This window comes from Colossoma macropomum, unplaced genomic scaffold (genome assembly GCF_904425465.1).
Source record: "Colossoma macropomum unplaced genomic scaffold, Colossoma_macropomum, whole genome shotgun sequence".
Lineage (NCBI taxonomy): Eukaryota > Metazoa > Chordata > Actinopteri > Characiformes > Serrasalmidae > Colossoma > Colossoma macropomum.
In genome coordinates, this window is record NW_023494803.1 from 16,300,263 (window position 1) to 16,319,104 (window position 18,842).

At 37.8% G+C, this 18,842-nt stretch overlaps 1 protein-coding gene across 3 annotated transcripts; it reads right to left on the reverse strand.

Annotated features, from left to right (window-relative positions):
• Positions 1 to 1,793: 1,793 nt before the first annotated feature.
• On the reverse strand, positions 1,794 to 12,910 carry g2e3 (G2/M-phase specific E3 ubiquitin protein ligase). 3 transcript variants are annotated; one of them, XM_036594026.1, is made up of 14 exons: positions 12,347 to 12,910; positions 12,036 to 12,133; positions 11,840 to 11,941; positions 11,605 to 11,729; positions 9,926 to 10,088; positions 9,705 to 9,811; positions 9,514 to 9,630; positions 8,857 to 8,981; positions 8,507 to 8,615; positions 7,986 to 8,284; positions 5,481 to 5,662; positions 5,168 to 5,355; positions 4,842 to 5,053; positions 1,794 to 3,297 (listed from the first exon to the last, which is right to left on the reverse strand). In XM_036594026.1, the coding sequence occupies exons 1-14, from the start codon at positions 12,399 to 12,401 to the stop codon at positions 3,050 to 3,052; spliced, it is 2,130 nt and encodes a 709-aa protein (XP_036449919.1). In that variant the 5' UTR covers positions 12,402 to 12,910; the 3' UTR covers positions 1,794 to 3,049. The 3 variants fall into 3 exon arrangements, with proteins under 3 accessions (XP_036449919.1, XP_036449922.1, XP_036449918.1); XM_036594029.1 differs by having other exon boundaries at positions 5,168 to 5,340; positions 8,507 to 8,618; XM_036594025.1 differs by having other exon boundaries at positions 8,507 to 8,618.
• Positions 12,911 to 18,842: the final 5,932 nt, after the last annotated feature.

The following is an 18,842-nucleotide window of genomic DNA, read 5'->3' on the forward strand; positions in this document are numbered from 1 at the left end:
TGCTCTGACCAAACCTCAGATGTTAGGAAGCGTAGGAACCTGTGGTCGAAAGCGCACATTCAGTGACCGTTATGTTCGTGCGTTAGTGCGATGTGTAAGGAGAAAAAAAACCCAGAAGAGCAACTGTTCATCAGCAAACTGAGAATGTCAATGCAGGAATCCGACTGTGCCAACAAGAACAGTCCATCCACTACTACACAGAGAGCGATATTATAGTAGTGTTTAGGTATGTAAACCCCTCATTACAAGACGAATGCATATTTGTATGAAACCCTCGAAAGGACATGAGGGAAAAAGACCTGGGTTTTTCCTATATTTATTTAAAAAGCATCCTTTCTGCAAAATGACCTGAGATTTATTTATCAAATTAAGTATAATAAAAAATGATGATTGTCTCGATGTAATTTTCTTGGGATAATTTTATCAAGATAATTCATTTCAGGCCATTTTGCAGACAGGAGACAGGACATTATACAAAACCCATGTCACCCCCACCCATAATCAACAGGCACTGATCTACAAAGATGTGTAATACTGTGAGTGTACAGAGCGAGTGTATGTGCTGTGTACACAAAAAGAACAGTACAGGTCTGAATACCTGACTCCTACATTGAGGTGGGGTCTGGTGGTTCTGGTATTGCGTTTTTGACTGATCCCCATCATGAGCCATATCTACCCTGATGGGAGTGATGTCTTCCATGATGACAGCACCCCCATTAAGTTTGATGAGTAAGTAAACGATGTAAATCATATGCTGTAGCCTTTATAGTCACCACAACTCAATCCATTTGAACACCTGTAAGATTTTGGACCAGTGTGTTAGACAGCTTTGTCCACCACCATGAAAACAAGAACTGGAATATCTTTTCAGGTCATTCTTTTGACAGGCTGGCAAAAGGTAAAATAATTACATTTCATTGAAAACCGTAACAAAACCAAACCATTTAAGTTTTTTCATGGGGTAACTTCATGATCCATATGTGTAATTCTTTCATTAAAATGATAATGTCATCGACTTTTAAGTTTTGGTGGGAATGGTTAGCATACAATCCATCAGGTTTTTGGTAATGATTGCAGTAAAAATAGTTATTTTCCTTTGTTTTAATAATTTAATTCGTCAATGTTGAGATTTCTTTAAAACAGTGAACACTTTGACAATTTACAGTTTCACACTAATTACTACACTATATTAATAGCTATATTCAGATACCCATATTCATGGAATTCCAATTACAAAAGAATGGAAGCCTTTAATAAATAGACACCACACATAGGTAGCATTTTCAAGCTGTTTCATCTCATGCTTTTTAAACATAAGACGATATAAAGGCTGTGAATCATTTCAGAGATGAAAAAGACCTGAGGATTTGGCAAAAAGCTGATGCTCTGTAAGGGTTGCCACTAGATTTGTCTTTCACTTTTTTTTTCCCCAGAAATTGATTTAACAAGAAAAAAAGACAAACGAGACAATTGTTTTTCTTTCAACCACAGTACGCTGGAACATTGTTACTTGCATAAGTATGTCGCTCTAAGCCCTCAGCACGAGACAACGCATGTTTGAGCAGAGAACCTCTACAGCAGGGGTGCACAACTCTGGTCCTGGACGGTCAGTGTCCAGCGCAGTTTGGTAATTTCTCTGCTCTAGCTGTTAAGATGACACTCATCTTAACAGCTAGATTTAGTGGGTGTGTTTGACCAGAGGACCCACTAAACTGTGTTAGATAAAAGCCATCCAGGGCCTCTACAGTCATGTTTTCCTATGTAACAAGAAAAGAAAAAAAAAATGCTGCATACTTTAACTATTTACAGAAAATAAGAATAGAACTCAGAATCAAACAGAATCTGACTGGTCAACACCAGATGTACCATGTCCTGTTTTTGTGAAACACCCCTGACTCATCTGTTTTTTCTGTGGAGTTGTCTACTGATTCAGTGCTCAATAAAGACCTGTGGCAAAAGATCCTTGCTGAGGTGCTACTTAATGCTTTTATTTGAAAAGACATATTACAGTCACAGAAGGCATTCACCTTTTTTCAAAAGTGGCACTATTGTGAACCTGTGGAGAAGCTTAAAATTAGAAACTGGAGACAATAAAGACAAATTGTCGATTTCTGTCCAGAACTGTAAATATTTTTGTATATGAGAAAGAATATGTACACTTTTTATTAAAAAAAAAACAAAAAAAAAACCCAAAACAAATAAAAAAACAACAAAAAAGGCAAATATAGGTATACTATACTGGGTTTAAAATACATATGTATATATCACAAATCTCAAGTTTTCACTTTTGCTCCATTACATGGATTTAGTCCAGAAGCAAGCTCTATTTGTACTGTTACAAAAGAAGCATAACATCTCCATAGCTATTTTGTATTTTTATAAAATGCTATTCTGTCTTTTTTTTTTTAGCTATAACTAACAGCTACATCAATAGCAATCTCAAGATCTTTGGTAACTCACCCATGTTTCAAGTATGGTCACAAAGGAAAAAACAACCCAAAAAACCCTCATCATAGCTATCAGGACACAACTTAATTGCCTAACACGACAGAAGATATTTTAGTCAGTGCCAGAGTGAATTTGTGGAGAAAAAAATAAGTGAAACCTTTCATTTATTTTAAGAAAACTTCTGCAATATGATTTTCTATTGCAAAAAAAGTTTGTTGTGAATACAGCAATGCTACATCGAAACATCAGCGATCTACTAGCAACAATAACCCAGTTACTTTGTTTTTTTGCATAATAGGCAGAAATTGCAAAGCAAAACATTACCATAATGTCCAGTAATAGTAATGCAAAAGCTGCCTTTGTTGAGTATTCCTGTTACTCACTTTCTAACACTTTTTAGGAGCACTTGCAAATAAAGAAATGAGTTTTTCAGTATTTTTCCCACTGCAGGGTTTTAGAGGAGAAACATGTGCACTGGATAGTCTTAACACATAGATGTGTCACAGATTAACCATTTCAAACAGACATTTAGATCATTAGCACCATTATAGTCTGCATTTGTTTCAGCTCTGACCCATAAATTCAGGGAACTTCCCAGGGTTCAAATGGCCTGCATCACTGATAGCTGACACACAGCGTATTCCAAGTGCTTTTTGAAAAGCTTGTAGGAAGGGAGCACAGGTAGAATGAGGTGGTTAGCTTCAGGGTGGCTTTGAGGAAAGGCACATGAGGAGTCTAGTGGGGTAAAGAACGATAACAAAGGTGCAGGGTTGAAGCCAATGGCAGGGATCACATCAGCAGCAGTGGCAAAGATGAGAATATCCTCTAGTGATGCTGCACACTGTCCGTCTGGAACAAAAGAAGAAATTGAAGACGATTTTAAACGCTGCTAGAAAAAAAAGAATGTAGCACTAGAATCAAGAAAACTTTTCAAACTAGCACAGTTTGTAGTAGTGTTAAGCAGACGTCTTCAACTCCAGACCTTGAGGGCTGGGATACAGCACAGTTTAGTGATTTTTTTGACCAAACACATCAAACTCAACTGCTCAGTCCTCTTATGAACTGTGCTTAATGTCAAATACTGGAACTGATGACCTCAAAGCAGGGCTGACCAATTATTTTTATTGTTATCGTTATAAATGATGTCACAATACAATAGTATTTCTGAGCATATTGTGGAAATCTTCAGTACTTCTGACAACCTGCATACTTCATTACAAAGAGAGCATAATTGCAGTGCATGATGTAAATATTGCATAGAATGGTGGTATTTACAGTCTTTTTATAAGTGTAGCATTACTGGTACTTTTCTTTGTCTGTTCCAACTGATCAGTCATCAGAAAAATATTGTGACATATCATGTAAATTTCTTGAAGTACACTATATGACCAAAGGTTTGTGGACGCACCTCTTAACTATTGGGTTCAGGTGTTTTAGCAACATCCATTGCTAACAGGTGTATAAAATTAAGCACATGGCCATGTACAAACATTGGCAATACAGTGCATAACTTAAGTGACTTAAAACGTGGCAATGTTTAACTTTAAATTTATGCCCTGTTTCGATCTGCCTGATCATCTGTAAGTGCTATTATTGTGAAAGTGGCTAGAAGTAAAAACAACAACCCAGCCACAAAGCAGCAGACCAGGCAAACTCAAAGAGCAGGGCCCGCAGAGCGCTGAAGCACAGCACATAAAAGCAACAATAAATCACCTATCTTCTGTTGCATCACTCGCTGTCTCTAAAGCAACATCAGCACAAAAAAAACGAGCTTCAGGAGCTTCACGAACTACTTAAGCCTAAGATTACTGTACAATGCCAAGCACCTGCTGGAGTGGTGTAAAGCGTGCCACCAGTAAAGTTTGGTAGAGGAGGGATAATAGTCTGGGGCTGTTTTCAGGGTTTGGGCTAGGCTCGTTAGTTCCAGTGAAGTGCTACGATGTTAATGCTACAGCACAACTTTTAGACAATTATATGCTTCCAACTCGGCAGCAACAGTTTGGGGAAGGCCCTCTCTTGCTTCAAAAAGACTGTGCCCTATGCACAAAGCGGGGTCCATAAAGACATGGTTTGATGAGTTTGGTGTGGGAAACACTAGTGGCCTGCACAGAGCCCTGACCTCAACTCCACTGAACACCTTTAGGATAAATTGGAATGTTGATGGCAAGCTAAGCCTTCCTGTCCAACATTAGTGCCTGACCTCATAAATGCTCTTTTCACTAAATGGGCAGAAAATTCCTACAGACACATTCCAAAATCTTGTGGAACACCTTTCCAGAAGAGTGGAGGCTGTTGCCGCCATTTTTTGCCATATTGTCCACTCCTACCCCCAAGGCACTATTAAATTAAAATGTTTAAACAAAGAAATAAATCAATAAATCAAAAACAAATACCTTCGCACTCATGTAGGTAATGCTTCCAAAAACCTAAAGTCATGTCTTCTTTTGCCTTCTGCTCTTCTTCTTCAGAAAATTGAGGGGTGAGAAGGGAAAACATGGCCTCAGCAGTCATCCTTTCTACTGGGTCACAGAAAACTGAGTAGAAGCCCTCTGGACACGCTTGGACACGCTCAAAAACACCCAACGTCCTGAGGCCTTCACGAAACCTAAAGGGCCAATATAAAAAGTAGTCCATGCTTAAAAATATTTACTGCGAACCAGGAGTTAATTTATTACCTACTAACATAGTATACTGAATTCTTAATGTAAGAATAGCTAACCTTTGAAGAGGCAGCTGCATTCTGATGATTAGGTAAAAGTTCAGAATGTCCTCAAGTAGCATGTTTTTATCAGCCAGTTTGTTGACCCGTCGCCAGCAGCCTGCCACATGCAAATACTCAGATGCGGCCCTCACTGCTCTCTTCAACTCTGATAATGAGTTTGATTCTGCTATCTGAAACAGAGGAGTCTAGTTTGTATTACAAGACCAAGCAAAATGATAACAGCGACAACAAAACCTCTATGTAGGCATTAATATTTACAGAAGTACAAGGCTTCTATAAACTATGTATGCGTATAAACAGTACGACTCACCATTTTGACTTTGTTTGTTAAAATGACATCTCCCAGGTCTTCAACAGTGAGCTTATAATCAGGTGGGTAATGGAACAAACTGTGGTAGAGGGCAGGAGAGAAAAAGGCCACAGGAGGGCCTCCATGGACAAGAGAGAGGGCCAGAAGACTGCCAGTCTCATAGTACAAATCATCCCTCAGTGCTGCACACAGGAACACCATTGTTAACAAAGAACACTTTCTCAGAAACAATACATTTCAATACATTTTCTACATGTGCACTCAAATCTTAGACCAGTAGCAAAACAGTAAACAAATTCAAAATAAACACACCGGCCACTTTATTAGGAATACCTGTACACCTAAATTATGCAATCATGCGATCCAAAATAATACTGGAGTTTACACAGAATTGTGTGTAAAGCATCCAGCGGCAGTTCTTTGGGCAGAAAAGCCTTGTTAATGACAGAAGTCAGAGGAGAATGGACAGTGTAGCTCGGGCTGACGAACTCAACTAAACACTCTATTTAACAGTCATGAGGAGAGAAGCATCTCTGAGCGCACAACACGCTGAACCTTGAGGTGGATGTGCTACAAGAGCAGAAGACCACGTTGGGTTCCATTGCTGTTAGCCAAGAACAGTAATCTACAATTTACAATCTTCTAATGGCTACTTCCAGCATGATGATGCACAAGCACAAGTCTCAATCTCAAACTAATTCTATGAACATGACAATAAGTTTAGTGCATTTTAGTGACTCCCCATTTACCAGATCTGAATTAAATCTGAAGCAATTATGGAATGTTTCCAGCACCTTGTTCAATCCGTGCCATGAAGAATTCAGGCTGTTTTAACAACCCAGTATTAAAGTTAGAGATGGACAGATCAGTGCTTTTGGGGCCGATGCCAATTGCCTTTCAGCACAACTGGCCAATGCCAATACTGATCGAGGGTGGGTCTGGACTGTGTTAATGCCTATTCACATGTCCGAAGCACACCACACACACCACAGGAAGTTCTGCCACCTCTTACAAGAGCTAGCTGAAGCTGCATAACTAGCAATTCTGCAGGAATTTTCAGAGGCCAGTGGGGGAATTTGAGGATCTACTTCTGCTTGTTGCGCCTATAATTAAAAAGGCATGAATGAACTGAGGTTATAACAGTCACTGTAGCGTATGCACCGTCATTCACAGCCTTTCAGCTCTCGCCCGCAATGTATTATCTTTAACCTCCACATTTTTAGTCAGCTTTTGCACTCTGCTACATGCAAGAGTTCTGGTGCCATTCTGACGCACGTTTGTTTGGGCTGCAACCATAGCACTGGAGTCTTGATTTTTAACGCATTTGTGCAATGCAGAAAATGCAGCTTGTGCAGTAATGCAGCAGTCCTTAACTCACCAAATATGGCTCATATGTATTAAAGTCATTGATCAGCTCTCAGGATTGGCCAAATTAAGAAAATTGGCCGATCGCATATCGGTGCCGAAAATCTACCGATATCGACAGCGAATCAAACCATCCATCTCTAAATTAGGTCATGCAACACTGTATGAGACGCAAACACAAAAATGCAAAATATTTGGACATAATTAAACAAAAACATGGAGACCATGTTTGCCTGACCAAAAACAAAAACAAACAGGAATGTCTTCTACAATGTAAGTTAAAGCACCTGCAACTGGTTTCACACACAGCTTAGGTCTGAGCTGCTTTTGGAGATGCCAACATCCACAGTGAAGCAGAAGACAAACTTCCATCATCATGTCATTTGTTTAGAAAGTTTCCAGTGCCAGGTACACAGCTGATCAGTCATCTTGACTGTCATTATGCAAATACCAAAGCCAACAGTGATTGGTCAACTGCGCTGAGTTAATGAAAGTTTACAAAAATGTAACAGATGGCGAATAAAATAAGTTTGCATTTGGCTGTCCGAAAAATTGTGTTTCTTATGCAAGAAATCAGTTAAACAGTGTTAAAATTAATTTACTGACAGCTGAATAAATCACACCCTGGGCCTTTAGAATGGTGTTCCTAACAAAGTGGCTTGTGAGCATACACCAATCAGGCATAACATTATGACCACCTCCTTGTTTCTGCGCTCATTGTCCATTTTATCAGCTCCACTTTCTATACAGGTGCACTTTGTAGTTCTACAATTACAGACTGTAGTCCATCTGTTTCTCTGCATACTTTGTAAGCCCCCTTAAAAACTCCAGCAGCACTGCTGTGTCTGATCCACTCATACCAGCACAACACACACTAACACACCACCACCACGTCAGTGTTGCAGTGCTGAGACTGATCCACCACCCAAATAGTACCTGCTCTGTGAGGGTCCGTGGGGGTCCTGACCACCGAAGAACCGGGTAAAAGGGGGGCTAACAAAGTATGCAGAAAAACAGACGGACTACAATCTGTAATTGTAGAACTACATAATGCACCTACATAGTAAGTGGAGCTGATAAAATGGACAATTAATCTGTTGAAGAATGTCATCAACATTCAATGAGGTTATATAATACTACCTTGTGAATTCAAAGCCAGGTTTTTAGTTCCCTCAGGGCCTTCAAAAATGCTTGAGTTCTGCAAGCTCTGCAGGAGGCGGCTGAGGAACCGGCGCTGGTTTGCCACGTTTTCACTCCGTTTGCTTCTGGCAAAGCTCACAGACAGTGTGTGGCAAGGGTTGAAGTCAGTCTGCCGCAGAGCCTGCAGGGCAGCCTCAAGGACCTCATCATTTTCCAGCAGCACTGCTGTGGTTCGCTGCGGTGTTATCTGAGTGGCAAGATCCATTAAGATCTCTGCGGGACTTGCATCCAAACAGCGCCTGGCATGAACAAACAAATCTCTATTTCATTTTTTAACAGAGTTTATTGGGGGGAAAAATCCCTCACCTCTGATAATTTCACTAAATTTTGAATAGGTAAAATATTAAGTTATATAATTATATAAGACTCTAAACCAACACGCCGGATGCACCACATTCTCCAATGGGCATGCGGCCATTCAAAATCTAATTTCAAAAACCACAAATAGTTTGCAAAAGTACCTTTTAGAGATGAGTGAAGAGTGAAGGTTGGAGAGACATCTTTTGAACAGTCTTTTCTTCTCTTGCCTCTCTGCCAGTGGTGATTTAACATGATTTGGTAATGGAGACACTGCTACAAAAAGACAATAAAGGTTGAAAACTTTGAAATAAAAACCCATTATTCAAAATAGACAACTAAACATTTTCAAATATTTTGCCACAAAAAGCGCAAGTAATAATCATAAATCTTACATACTGGTCAAGGATTAATCATCTTCTATGAAGGGGAACATGTAGAATTCCAAATCATCGCTTCAAGTGAGTTAAAGTAACAAATGGGTTGCAATAAAATTCCCACAGACTGAGCTCACCTGTTCCTTCAGCAGCAGCTTTGCAGTCACTGCAACTCCAGTTAGTCTCATAAAGCTTGAGGGAGGAACATTTTCGATGGGTTCCACTGGATCCGCAGAACTTACACCGAACAATCTCATAACCCCTATTAGACCACAATTTTAACATCAGTGAATGTTTTAGTCCTGTTAAGAATTTAATTCTCTTCTGAATGAACCAAAGACAATTTCTGTGTTCTTGTCTTTATGTAATTTACCCTAGATATTTATTTTAGGTCTAGTCTCATCCATTTACTGAAAAGCATTTGTGAGGATATGAGCACAAAGGTCAAAGTGTAATATGTGCTAAGTTTCAAAACTGCAAAGCAACCCATGTAATAATTAATCTGAGATTACACACACATACATATCTATATCCATATATCTATCTATCTATCTATCTATCTATCTATCTATATATATATATACACACACACACACACACACAGTATACTTACAGCATTCATTTAAATTATAAAATTACAATGTTTTATTCTGAAGTTACAAATTTCATCTAAACATATACTTACATTTCACAAAACAGATCAAATGAATGAAATACATGCCTTGTTCAAGCACAGTACTGATGTGGTACATAGAAATCCAGTTTAAACATACTGTAACCTTTCTTTTGCTTACCCTGACTGTGCACTATAACTGCGACCCCTATCACATGAACATTTCACAGCATCACAGTGCTGGTACACTTGTAATAGATCCCCGTAAGCATTTTCCTCCAGTTCCCACGAGGCATCTCTTTAAGAGAAATTCCATGAAAAAACTATTTCAGATGAACAGACTTGCATACCCTATAAACAAACAACATATACCTTTCTGGTATGTGTATTCCCATTCTGAGCATTTCTTGCTGGAACTGATCCTTATTGCTGCACAGGGTACATTTGAAGAAAAACATTGCAGCACTGTGTGCCTGAAACTAAGGGGGGAAAAAAATAAGGAGCAGCAAAAATAATATTTTCTATATTTAGAATCTTTCTGTTTGTGACAGTGATCTATAAGTGTACATATTTTAAGTTTCTGTTAGGGTTACCTGAACACAGTTCCTATGAAACCAGCTTCCATGACAAGCAGGGCACTTGAGCACAGAGTAGGACAAAACAGGCTCAATGGGCTCCAAGCAGATGGAGCAGCACAGAGGCAGAGTGGGGCTGGTAGAGCAGGTCTGAGTGGGGCGGTGCTTTCTGCAGAAAGATCTGCAACAACAACTAATGTTAGATCTAAATTATATGGATAAATGTACAATGCTTTCAACCCTCTTGAGAGTTCTTAACATTTTTTTGGATCACAAATGACAAAACACATTTGTCCAACAAACATTTCTATTGTAATCTCATGTTCTACTACTAATGTTCTTTCAACCAGTTAAGGTGGCCTTAATAAGATACTTATTCTTCATGTTAGTCACAAAAGTACTCGAATCCTCACATATTAAATGGAAATTCCACCATACTACCACATCTGCATAATTCAATTGTGATGTGAACAAAGGCATTCAGAGTGGTTTGATGTGAAATGGTTAAATATAGAGGAACTTACCGATGTTGCAATGGCTACAATACTACAATGCAGCCTTTTTTTTTTTTATTACTATTCAAAATGACCAGTGAACTTACATGTGTCTAGGTTTGTGTATGTAATGTTGATCATTGTAAAAGGATACATTTGAAAAATATAATTTATTTGACTCAGAATGCCTTGCATATTACCTCTACGCTATGAATCAATTTTAAAAAAAGAAGTTAAAGGTTAAAACTTTCTCAGAAGACTAATGTACAATGACCCAGGCATCTGGCTGTATACTCATAACCGTTTCATGTACTTTCTGTGAGAGAGCTTTTCTTCAAAGCTTCAGCAGTATTTCCCTGTATTCTGTTTTGTCATAAAATTTTGGCACCACCACGAACAAAAAGTTCGGTCTTGGTCAAATCTTACCATAAACAATGTTCCATATCTTAGTTGGATCACTCTCATGCATTATGGCAAAATGGCTTTCATATGTCTTGAATAATGGCTTCTTTCTTACCAACCTTTCACATAAGTATATTTCATGCAAAGCTTTTGATATTCATGTTTATTCCACTTTCAGCCAATGTGCTCTGTTGCTCCTCCTTTCCTATCCATGGCTTCTTTGACAAGTCTACGCTTTGCTTGCAGGCTGATTTTTGAAGGGAATCTATTTCTAATCTCTACTTTTTTGGATTTAAAAACTTCGAGAATATATCTCTAAGTACACAGAATAAAACGATGTATAATTTGTAATCCATACAACATCAATAAATTTCAAGGACGACCAAAACTTTCATGAGGCACTGCATATGTGTTATGCTGCAAGAACGTAACACTGTTAGGAACACCCAAAGCTTCCTTGTAATGTGACTGAAAGTCACATTGTTGGCTTTCTGTTTCTATCAACTGCCCTCATTTCATATTTATCAGCACCAGAAGTATGAGTAGCAGCACTTGGAACATTTCTTTAAAACCATTAAAAATTACTTAGGATGCATTAAAAAACAGAATGCAAGCACCTTTATATATTTACCAAGCAGAACTTGTTTCCCAAGGCTACAATACTGGGGCGAGGAGCAGAGATGACAATCATGCAGTCTAAACTTAAGAGCAGCAAGCTAAAGCCCATAGATTTCATGATGCAAAGAAGTTTGAACGTTTTGCCTAGCTGTCTACATGCATTCCCAACATTAATCCACTTACGGGAATAAGTCAGTGAACTGGAAGATAAACTCCTGTTCAATTCCACAAGGCAAGTGGACCATCTGTCTGCAGCTTTTAATGGAACATCCGACTGAAGCACCTGCCTTTTTACAGCCCATGCACCGCTGCATAAAAAGGAGAGAAAAAGTTGTTTCTTACCCAAGAAACACTTACATAATGATCTGACAGGTTCACAGCACACAAATCAGTTATCTGCGATTAAGTGTTAATTTACCAGTCTGGCAGATCTGCGAATCTCCTTTCTGATATCGTCCACAAGAAAACCATGAATGCCTTCATGCTCTTCTCCTCTCTGGAATATCCCACTGGACATCAACTGCAACACGAAAGGAACATATAACGTTAATTCACTGTACTGATTGTATGCACCATTATTAACCCAGTAAAGCCAATGCACATAAAATCCTTACCAAGCAGAAATAATGGACTGTGATTTTATGCTCTTGGAGTGTGATCTTCTCTCCATATTTGTCTGGGCAGTTGTCACGTCGCTTACACAGTACACAAACTACACAAACACAAGACACAAACCAAATTCTGTTTTTTAGCTATATGTTCCATACTTGAACTCGAAATAAACGCAGAATGTCGAGGAAGTTTTCTATATACACAAATTACGTAACCTAATAAGTTTGTCTTCAGGCGGTTTTAACTTCTGCGATACTTTTAGCCAGTTAGCTAGCTAGCTAACGTTAGCTGGAAAGCTAAAAACATAACGTACGTTCGCTGATAGCGTCCTCCAGTTCCTCTGCACACTTCTTCGTCGTCTTCTTCATTTTAATATCGCTAACATTACCTGGATAAAGGCTGCGTGGTAAGACTTAGCTAGCTTACAACATTAAAACGCACAAAATACAGCTTTGTAAAATATAATAACAAAATATCTGTTCGCCACAGTCAACTACTCGCGTTCTAGCTAGCTACATTTCTCCTCATAATACGTAGGTTAGCTAGTAAATTATCTTTAAGTTAGTTGTCTAACTGTTGCTAGTACTGTTGCAAGCTGCGCATTTGCAAGCGCTGTCTGATTAAACATCTGAGTAAATATGTCCCATCTGAGAAAGGTGTGTGTTTGCGATAGTGATAAAGGCAACGCCAAAATGAATTCAGTCGCCAGATATCTGGTGGAGCGTCGAACGAGAGCGAGGAACGTGAGAGATTCTACACCCGAGCTGATTTCATTCCGCCTGTAATGCTCTACAACAGAATACAGTTTTCTTCAGAATTCGAAGCCACCGCGTCGTTCAATTGCTGCACATTTTCGAAAATCCCTCTGCCTTGTGAAAACCCGCCCCCGTCTACTTTTGGTTGGTTAAATTCAAATCAAAACATTCACAGAATGAGGGGATCTGAGGTCATGTGAAGCGCAACGTCCGCTCTGTGTTTCTCTCTGTTACATAGTAAAAGTCTTAAAGCATTTTAACCTTTAAATATGACTCTGAGCGATTATAATGTCAGTTTTAAAGGAGTCGGGCAATTCCGTTAACTAAAAAAGGGAAAAAAGATAAATAAATAAATAAATAAATAAATAAATAAATAAATAAAATGAAATAAACAAATAATGAAAAACAAAACATAAAAGAAAACAGTTTTAAAGAATGTATGGTTGTAGAGCTAGCTATTTCCCTGGCACAAAACTACATTAAGTGTTGGTATTTTCTAACCCTATCCCTAGAGCAAGGAAAACACAAATATATATATATATATATATATATATATATATATATATATATATATATACATGTATATATATATATATATATATATATATATATATATATATATATATATATAGTTTCTGGGGGTTTTTTTTTATGTCAAATGTCAAACTATTTCTTTATGATAAAGGAATACTCCTGCATTTTTTACAATATGGATGACCAAATTACTCAGAATGAAACTAATAAATAAATAATTGAGACAATCAATGATTTCATGTTTTTTTTTTCCCCGAGAGAGATTTTGCATAATAATGAGAGACTTTTTATAGGCATGAATCAACAGCAAGGGGGCGATGTTTGATGCTGGTTAACTAATCCTTTAGGACTAGGATGTTCCTCACTACAGCTACAGTAAAACACAAATGGGCAATACATAATAGACATGGCAAAAAACAATACATTGAACATAAATACACAGTCACCAACTGTATAATATATATTATACATAGTATGTCAACTGTGTTGAATATTCACAACAATATCAGGTGGCATATGTCTGCAACAGGTATCATAAAAAATGCACTTATTATTCCTTATTAATGTTAAATATACTTATCCACAGTGTGTAAAATAAATGTACAGGGTGTGTTTAACAATAGATCAGTTAGGATTTGAGTGTTCAAGTGCAGCCTGAAAAGTATGAATGAATTTCACTTCCTGTGTAATACTCACCTATCAGGTATTTCTCTCTACTCAAAAACATGATTTCCATTATGTGGCCAATGTTCTTGTTTATAATCTTTTTAATGAAAAACACTGACATAGAATAAAGGCTTTAAGCTCACTATGATGCACAGTATGTTTTTTTTTCATGTTCAGCTTGAACTACCTCCTCTCGAGATTCATGGACTCCATACTGGCAAGCAGATGACAGAATTAACTTCTCTTGGCTGTCTGGACATCTGAGTCCCTTGCTCCCTCCAAATTCAGACTGAAGATCAATCTCTTTGAAAAGCATTTAAACAAATACCAACGAAAACTTTAATTTTGTAATAAAAACACCTGTAAATTCTGTGTAGTCGGTATCTATATATCTAGGCATTTACAGTGACTCTAGTTTCTGGCAGTGTGGTAGCTGAAGGGTATCTTTGGACTCTTGCCTATTTGCACATCTCCAGGATACGTTCCAAGTAGACAGCAAAGCCCACTGAATGTTTTGCGTTTATAAACATAACTGTGCTATCTTAGTTTATTCCTTATGGTAGCCATGGAAGCCCACTGGATGTTTTGCTCTATCCTCTCCCAAAACTGGAAAAAATGTGTTTTTGCTTTTCCTGTGGAAGAATGTTCAACCATTCCTTTAAGATTAAAAAAGTAGATTAACAGATAAATTAGATCAACAAGTAGCTCATAAAGGCATGGAATTTTGTTTAAAGCAGCAGCGTAACTACAGAGGGTGCAATGGCACTGATAGTTCTAGAATAAAAACAGACAGTTTCAGCTTCTAGTAGACATTGCATTGTTCTTTTACTTGAAGCTTGTGACAGACATATCAGCAAATATTTTACATTGCAGCAGTTCACAGTCACAGTGACTCTTTCAGTAGAGAGTTCTGGTGTAGAGCTGCCACTGCTGTTTTCCACTTCTAAGAACCCAATAAATAGGCTGCCATTCATTGTCACAGTCAGTGATTTAAAACTAGGCCTATAATGACATTTTTTCTCAATAAATTTGTCCCGCCTATTGGAAATCAAAACATGAGTGGTTGATTCCTCTGTTACTTAAGTCTTCTCTTCAGCTTTTGAAGTCCTAACCAATATGAAAGCTTGTTTAAATATATCTACCTAGACACCAAGAAAAAAAAACCTGATCGGCCAATTTTCCAAGGATTTAACCCTTTAATTTCCATTAAAACATAATACAGAAATAAGAGTACTCATACTTGCAGAGTTTAAATACAAGCATGATTCTATTGAATATAAATGAACTAAAAATTACAGACATACATTTTTAATTCCCAAAAATCATTAGGCTTTCATTGAAGGCCTAAAAGGCCCTGGGGGTTCTCCTCTGGTATAACTCCAGCACACCAAACAATGCTCAGCATGGCTAGTGCTGAGTAGATGCCATGAACAACAAGTTCTCACTCACTGCACATTTAACTTGGTGCATGAAGCACATTTGTCTCAAATTTTGTTATAGTCCTGACATTTAATGCCTATAACCATTCGTTCATAAATTAGCAATTAATGGAATGCTGGCAAAATAACTTATATTACACCACATATTCATGAAAGAAAACTGCTGCAGAGTGAATATAATTCTGGTAACGTAATGATATATTGCATTTAGATTTGATTAAATTGGGCAATACTGATAATCTGTTTAGATTTATTTTAAACTTTCATCATCATGCTGTACATATTACCAAATAAAGAGAGTTTGTTCATGAGTCTACGAACTTCACAATTTAAATAAATATTCTCATAAGAGATTTATACTGTTAGCATTGAGCGAGCACATTTTTTTAATATTCCAATTTGAACAACTATAATTCATAGTGATCTATTCTCCGTGCACTGCACCATTTCAAAATAAAGTTTTAATATTTATATATGGATGAATGGGACTAGTTTAGTATAGAGGTTTTTTGAAGCATTTATGACCATGACTGCTCTTACTAGTCAAATCATAAACTTTACAGACTGCAACCTCAATACTGTCAGCAAAACCAGTAGATGGTGGTACAGCACAGTGATTCACAGAGTTCTTGCTTGCATGTCTGCTGATTGCCACAGTCTATGGCACTGTCCTTCAGTAAATCATAGTTCTTTCGCTTAACATACTCAGGAAGCATGCTTCAATGGAGCATAAAAACGAATAGGCTAAAACTGTAAAGTCTTATAGGATTTTATTTTCTCTGAAAGAGCATCAAGGATTCATAAATTGGCTGCAATCATTAGTAGAGTTCATGGCTGACACTGATAATACATTTGGAGCTACACTGATAAATACAGATTTTTCTGAAGAAGGACTGTCAAAAGATCCTTCTTGAGCCAAATTACAAAACACAAACAACCAGCCAGCAAGACAGTGATTGTATGTGCCATTTGTTGATGGAACTTTGCTAATACATCTAAAATATTACAATATTACAGGTTTAGTCTGCCTTTTGCATAGCTTGCTTTGGAAAAAGTGTAGAAGATGACCTATTTCCCTCATCATGAACCCAATCCTTAATTAGCTTGAGGAATGTTTTGGAGGGTAGAGTATGACACATTTAAGCTATAATTTGTATCGTTTTCACATTAAAATATAATTGTGCACACTTTCAGGGTTTGACACATGATGTGAGTAAGGCTGAGATTTGACAGAGAAATGTTCCCCCTGGCAATGAGAAGAATCTGTGTAGCACACAACATAGTAGTTACTGTCACACTGTTGGCAGCTCTCACATGGTGGCAGGATGCCACTCTTTGGCTGCTTGTTGTCCAGAAGCATGGTCTGTATGCTAGTGTTTTCCCAGCCAGATGTGCTGATGGGATCTTGCAGATGCATACACTTAATGGGTCCTAAGTCTTCCAAAAGCCTCTGTCCCAAAGAGCACAGGGAGTAAGATGAATCAAACAGGTTAATGTTTGGCTGGATAGGACTAGTGACCACACATCTCCATTCTAAAAATGGGGTGCGGAGGTGTGGCTATCATTTTAAAACAGACAGGAATGCCATTATGATGCATTACTTTACCTCATTATTTAATGTATCTGGTCAATCTATAGCAACTACTAGACAAAAATTCTTGTTTTCCTGTAATCAGCACACCAAACAGTGCTCAGCATGACTAGTGCTGAGTATCTACTATGAATAATAAACAGAATTTCAAGTTCTCATGCTCTGCCATTGACCTGCACATTTAACTTGGTGCATAAAGCATATTTATCCCAAATTTGGTTACAGTCTTGACATTTAATGCCCAAAACCATTCTCTCATAAATCAGCAGTTAATCAATTATGATGTGCTGTAGTGAATTTTAAAATAAAAAATTGAAATGGACCTTTTTACCTCATTAGTTTATGTCTCCGATCATTCTATATCATTTAAAAGACAAAAAGTCTTCTTTTCCTGTAATCTTTGATCATATTTTGTAATGAAAAACATCCTCAGTGCTTTTTTCGTCCCCAGTGTTGATTACATCACCATACACCAGTGGACAGGGAAAAAAATACTAACCAATTATATCATGTTTCACCTCCCCCTTCCAACACCCCCACCTGCCATCAATGGAAAACGCTAAGCTAGCTCAGAGACCCACCCTAACACTGCATTTTACTTGAAAATATGACATGGTACGGAAGTCGCCGTTCAACAATTTAACTACTGTTTTCTTGACAGAATGAATGCTGGCAGTAATGTTGTTAAAGGATAATTCTTGATACTTTCTATAATCAAACAGGCCTATCATTGCTGCTTTTTATGTTAGCATGTTAACCTTACGCTCATAGGTAACACTCAAAATATTGCAGATTTCATTTGTGGCAGCCGGCACGCTGTATGTCCCAGTGTTTGTGGATACCTGCTTCTGAAATTAAAAATATTAACAGGGAATTTGCCCCCCCTCCTTTTTGCTGAAGTAACAGTGTCACTGTATGTCCAAATGTTTGTGAACATTTGTTTATTCAACTTTTCTTATGAAATTAAAGGTATTAATAGGGAATGTGCCCCCCCCTTTGCTGCAGTAACAGTTTCTTTTCTTCTAAGAAGGCTTTACACTGGATGTTGGAACACAGCTATGCAGATTTGATTGCATTCAGCCACAAGAGTATTAGTGAGGTCAGGTACTGATGTTAGATGATTTGTTCTGGATCACAAATGCCACTGCAACTCATCCCAAATTCCAATGATGGTGCTCCATCACTTCAGGGAACACAATTTCACTGCTCCAAAGCCCAATGCTTTTTACCCCTCAAGCTGATGCTTGCTATTGGAAATGATGACCTTAGGGTCTTGTGTGGCTGCATTATACTAGGCTTAATCCCTGTCTAGGACACCAACACATGTAACACAACACAATGCAGGTAATGCTAACGCTATCACATATGTTCTCAACCAAACCTATACATGCCCAAACCAAAATAAAACTCAAAAAGAATTGCAAAAGCACTGTTATAGAACGCATCAAAGTACATAGCCTAGGACTGATCACAGCAGCATCCATCCTCATACTGAAATTACTTATGGTTAGATGAGCTGATCCACTTTCTAGCAATTTGCTGTCCCAACTCTTTTTAATTCTTTTTACTTCATTGAAAATAACAACATAAGTTGTTCAGAGATTTGTTTATGGCATTCTGAGAAGTTACCTGCTGTTAGAGCAAATAATGTTAAAACCTCAGCATGCTGCAGCTGAAGGTCAGTGTCAAATGAATAAAGACTGTGTTGGAAAACCAGATACCAGTTATGTTAACAACACTAATAGTAGTTTTCAAAAAAACACTTCTCTAATAAACTAAATATTGCCTTACTATAAAAATACTGTACCTTGTCATTTTAGGGTG

What these genes read in the sequence shown, in the direction of transcription:
- g2e3 (XM_036594025.1), bottom strand. Translation starts at nt 12,401, where the DNA reads ATGAAGAAGACGACGAAGAAGTGTGCAGAGGAACTGGAGGACGCTATC. An exon ending in CCTGGCTTTGAATTCACAAG is followed by an intron (nt 5,663 to 7,985) that starts GTAGTATTATAT and finishes TCCTGTGTGCAG; the next exon opens with CACTGAGGGATGATTTGTAC. An exon ending in ATGCAGCTGCCTCTTCAAAG is followed by an intron (nt 5,054 to 5,167) that starts GTTAGCTATTCT and finishes TTGGCCCTTTAG; the next exon opens with GTTTCGTGAAGGCCTCAGGA.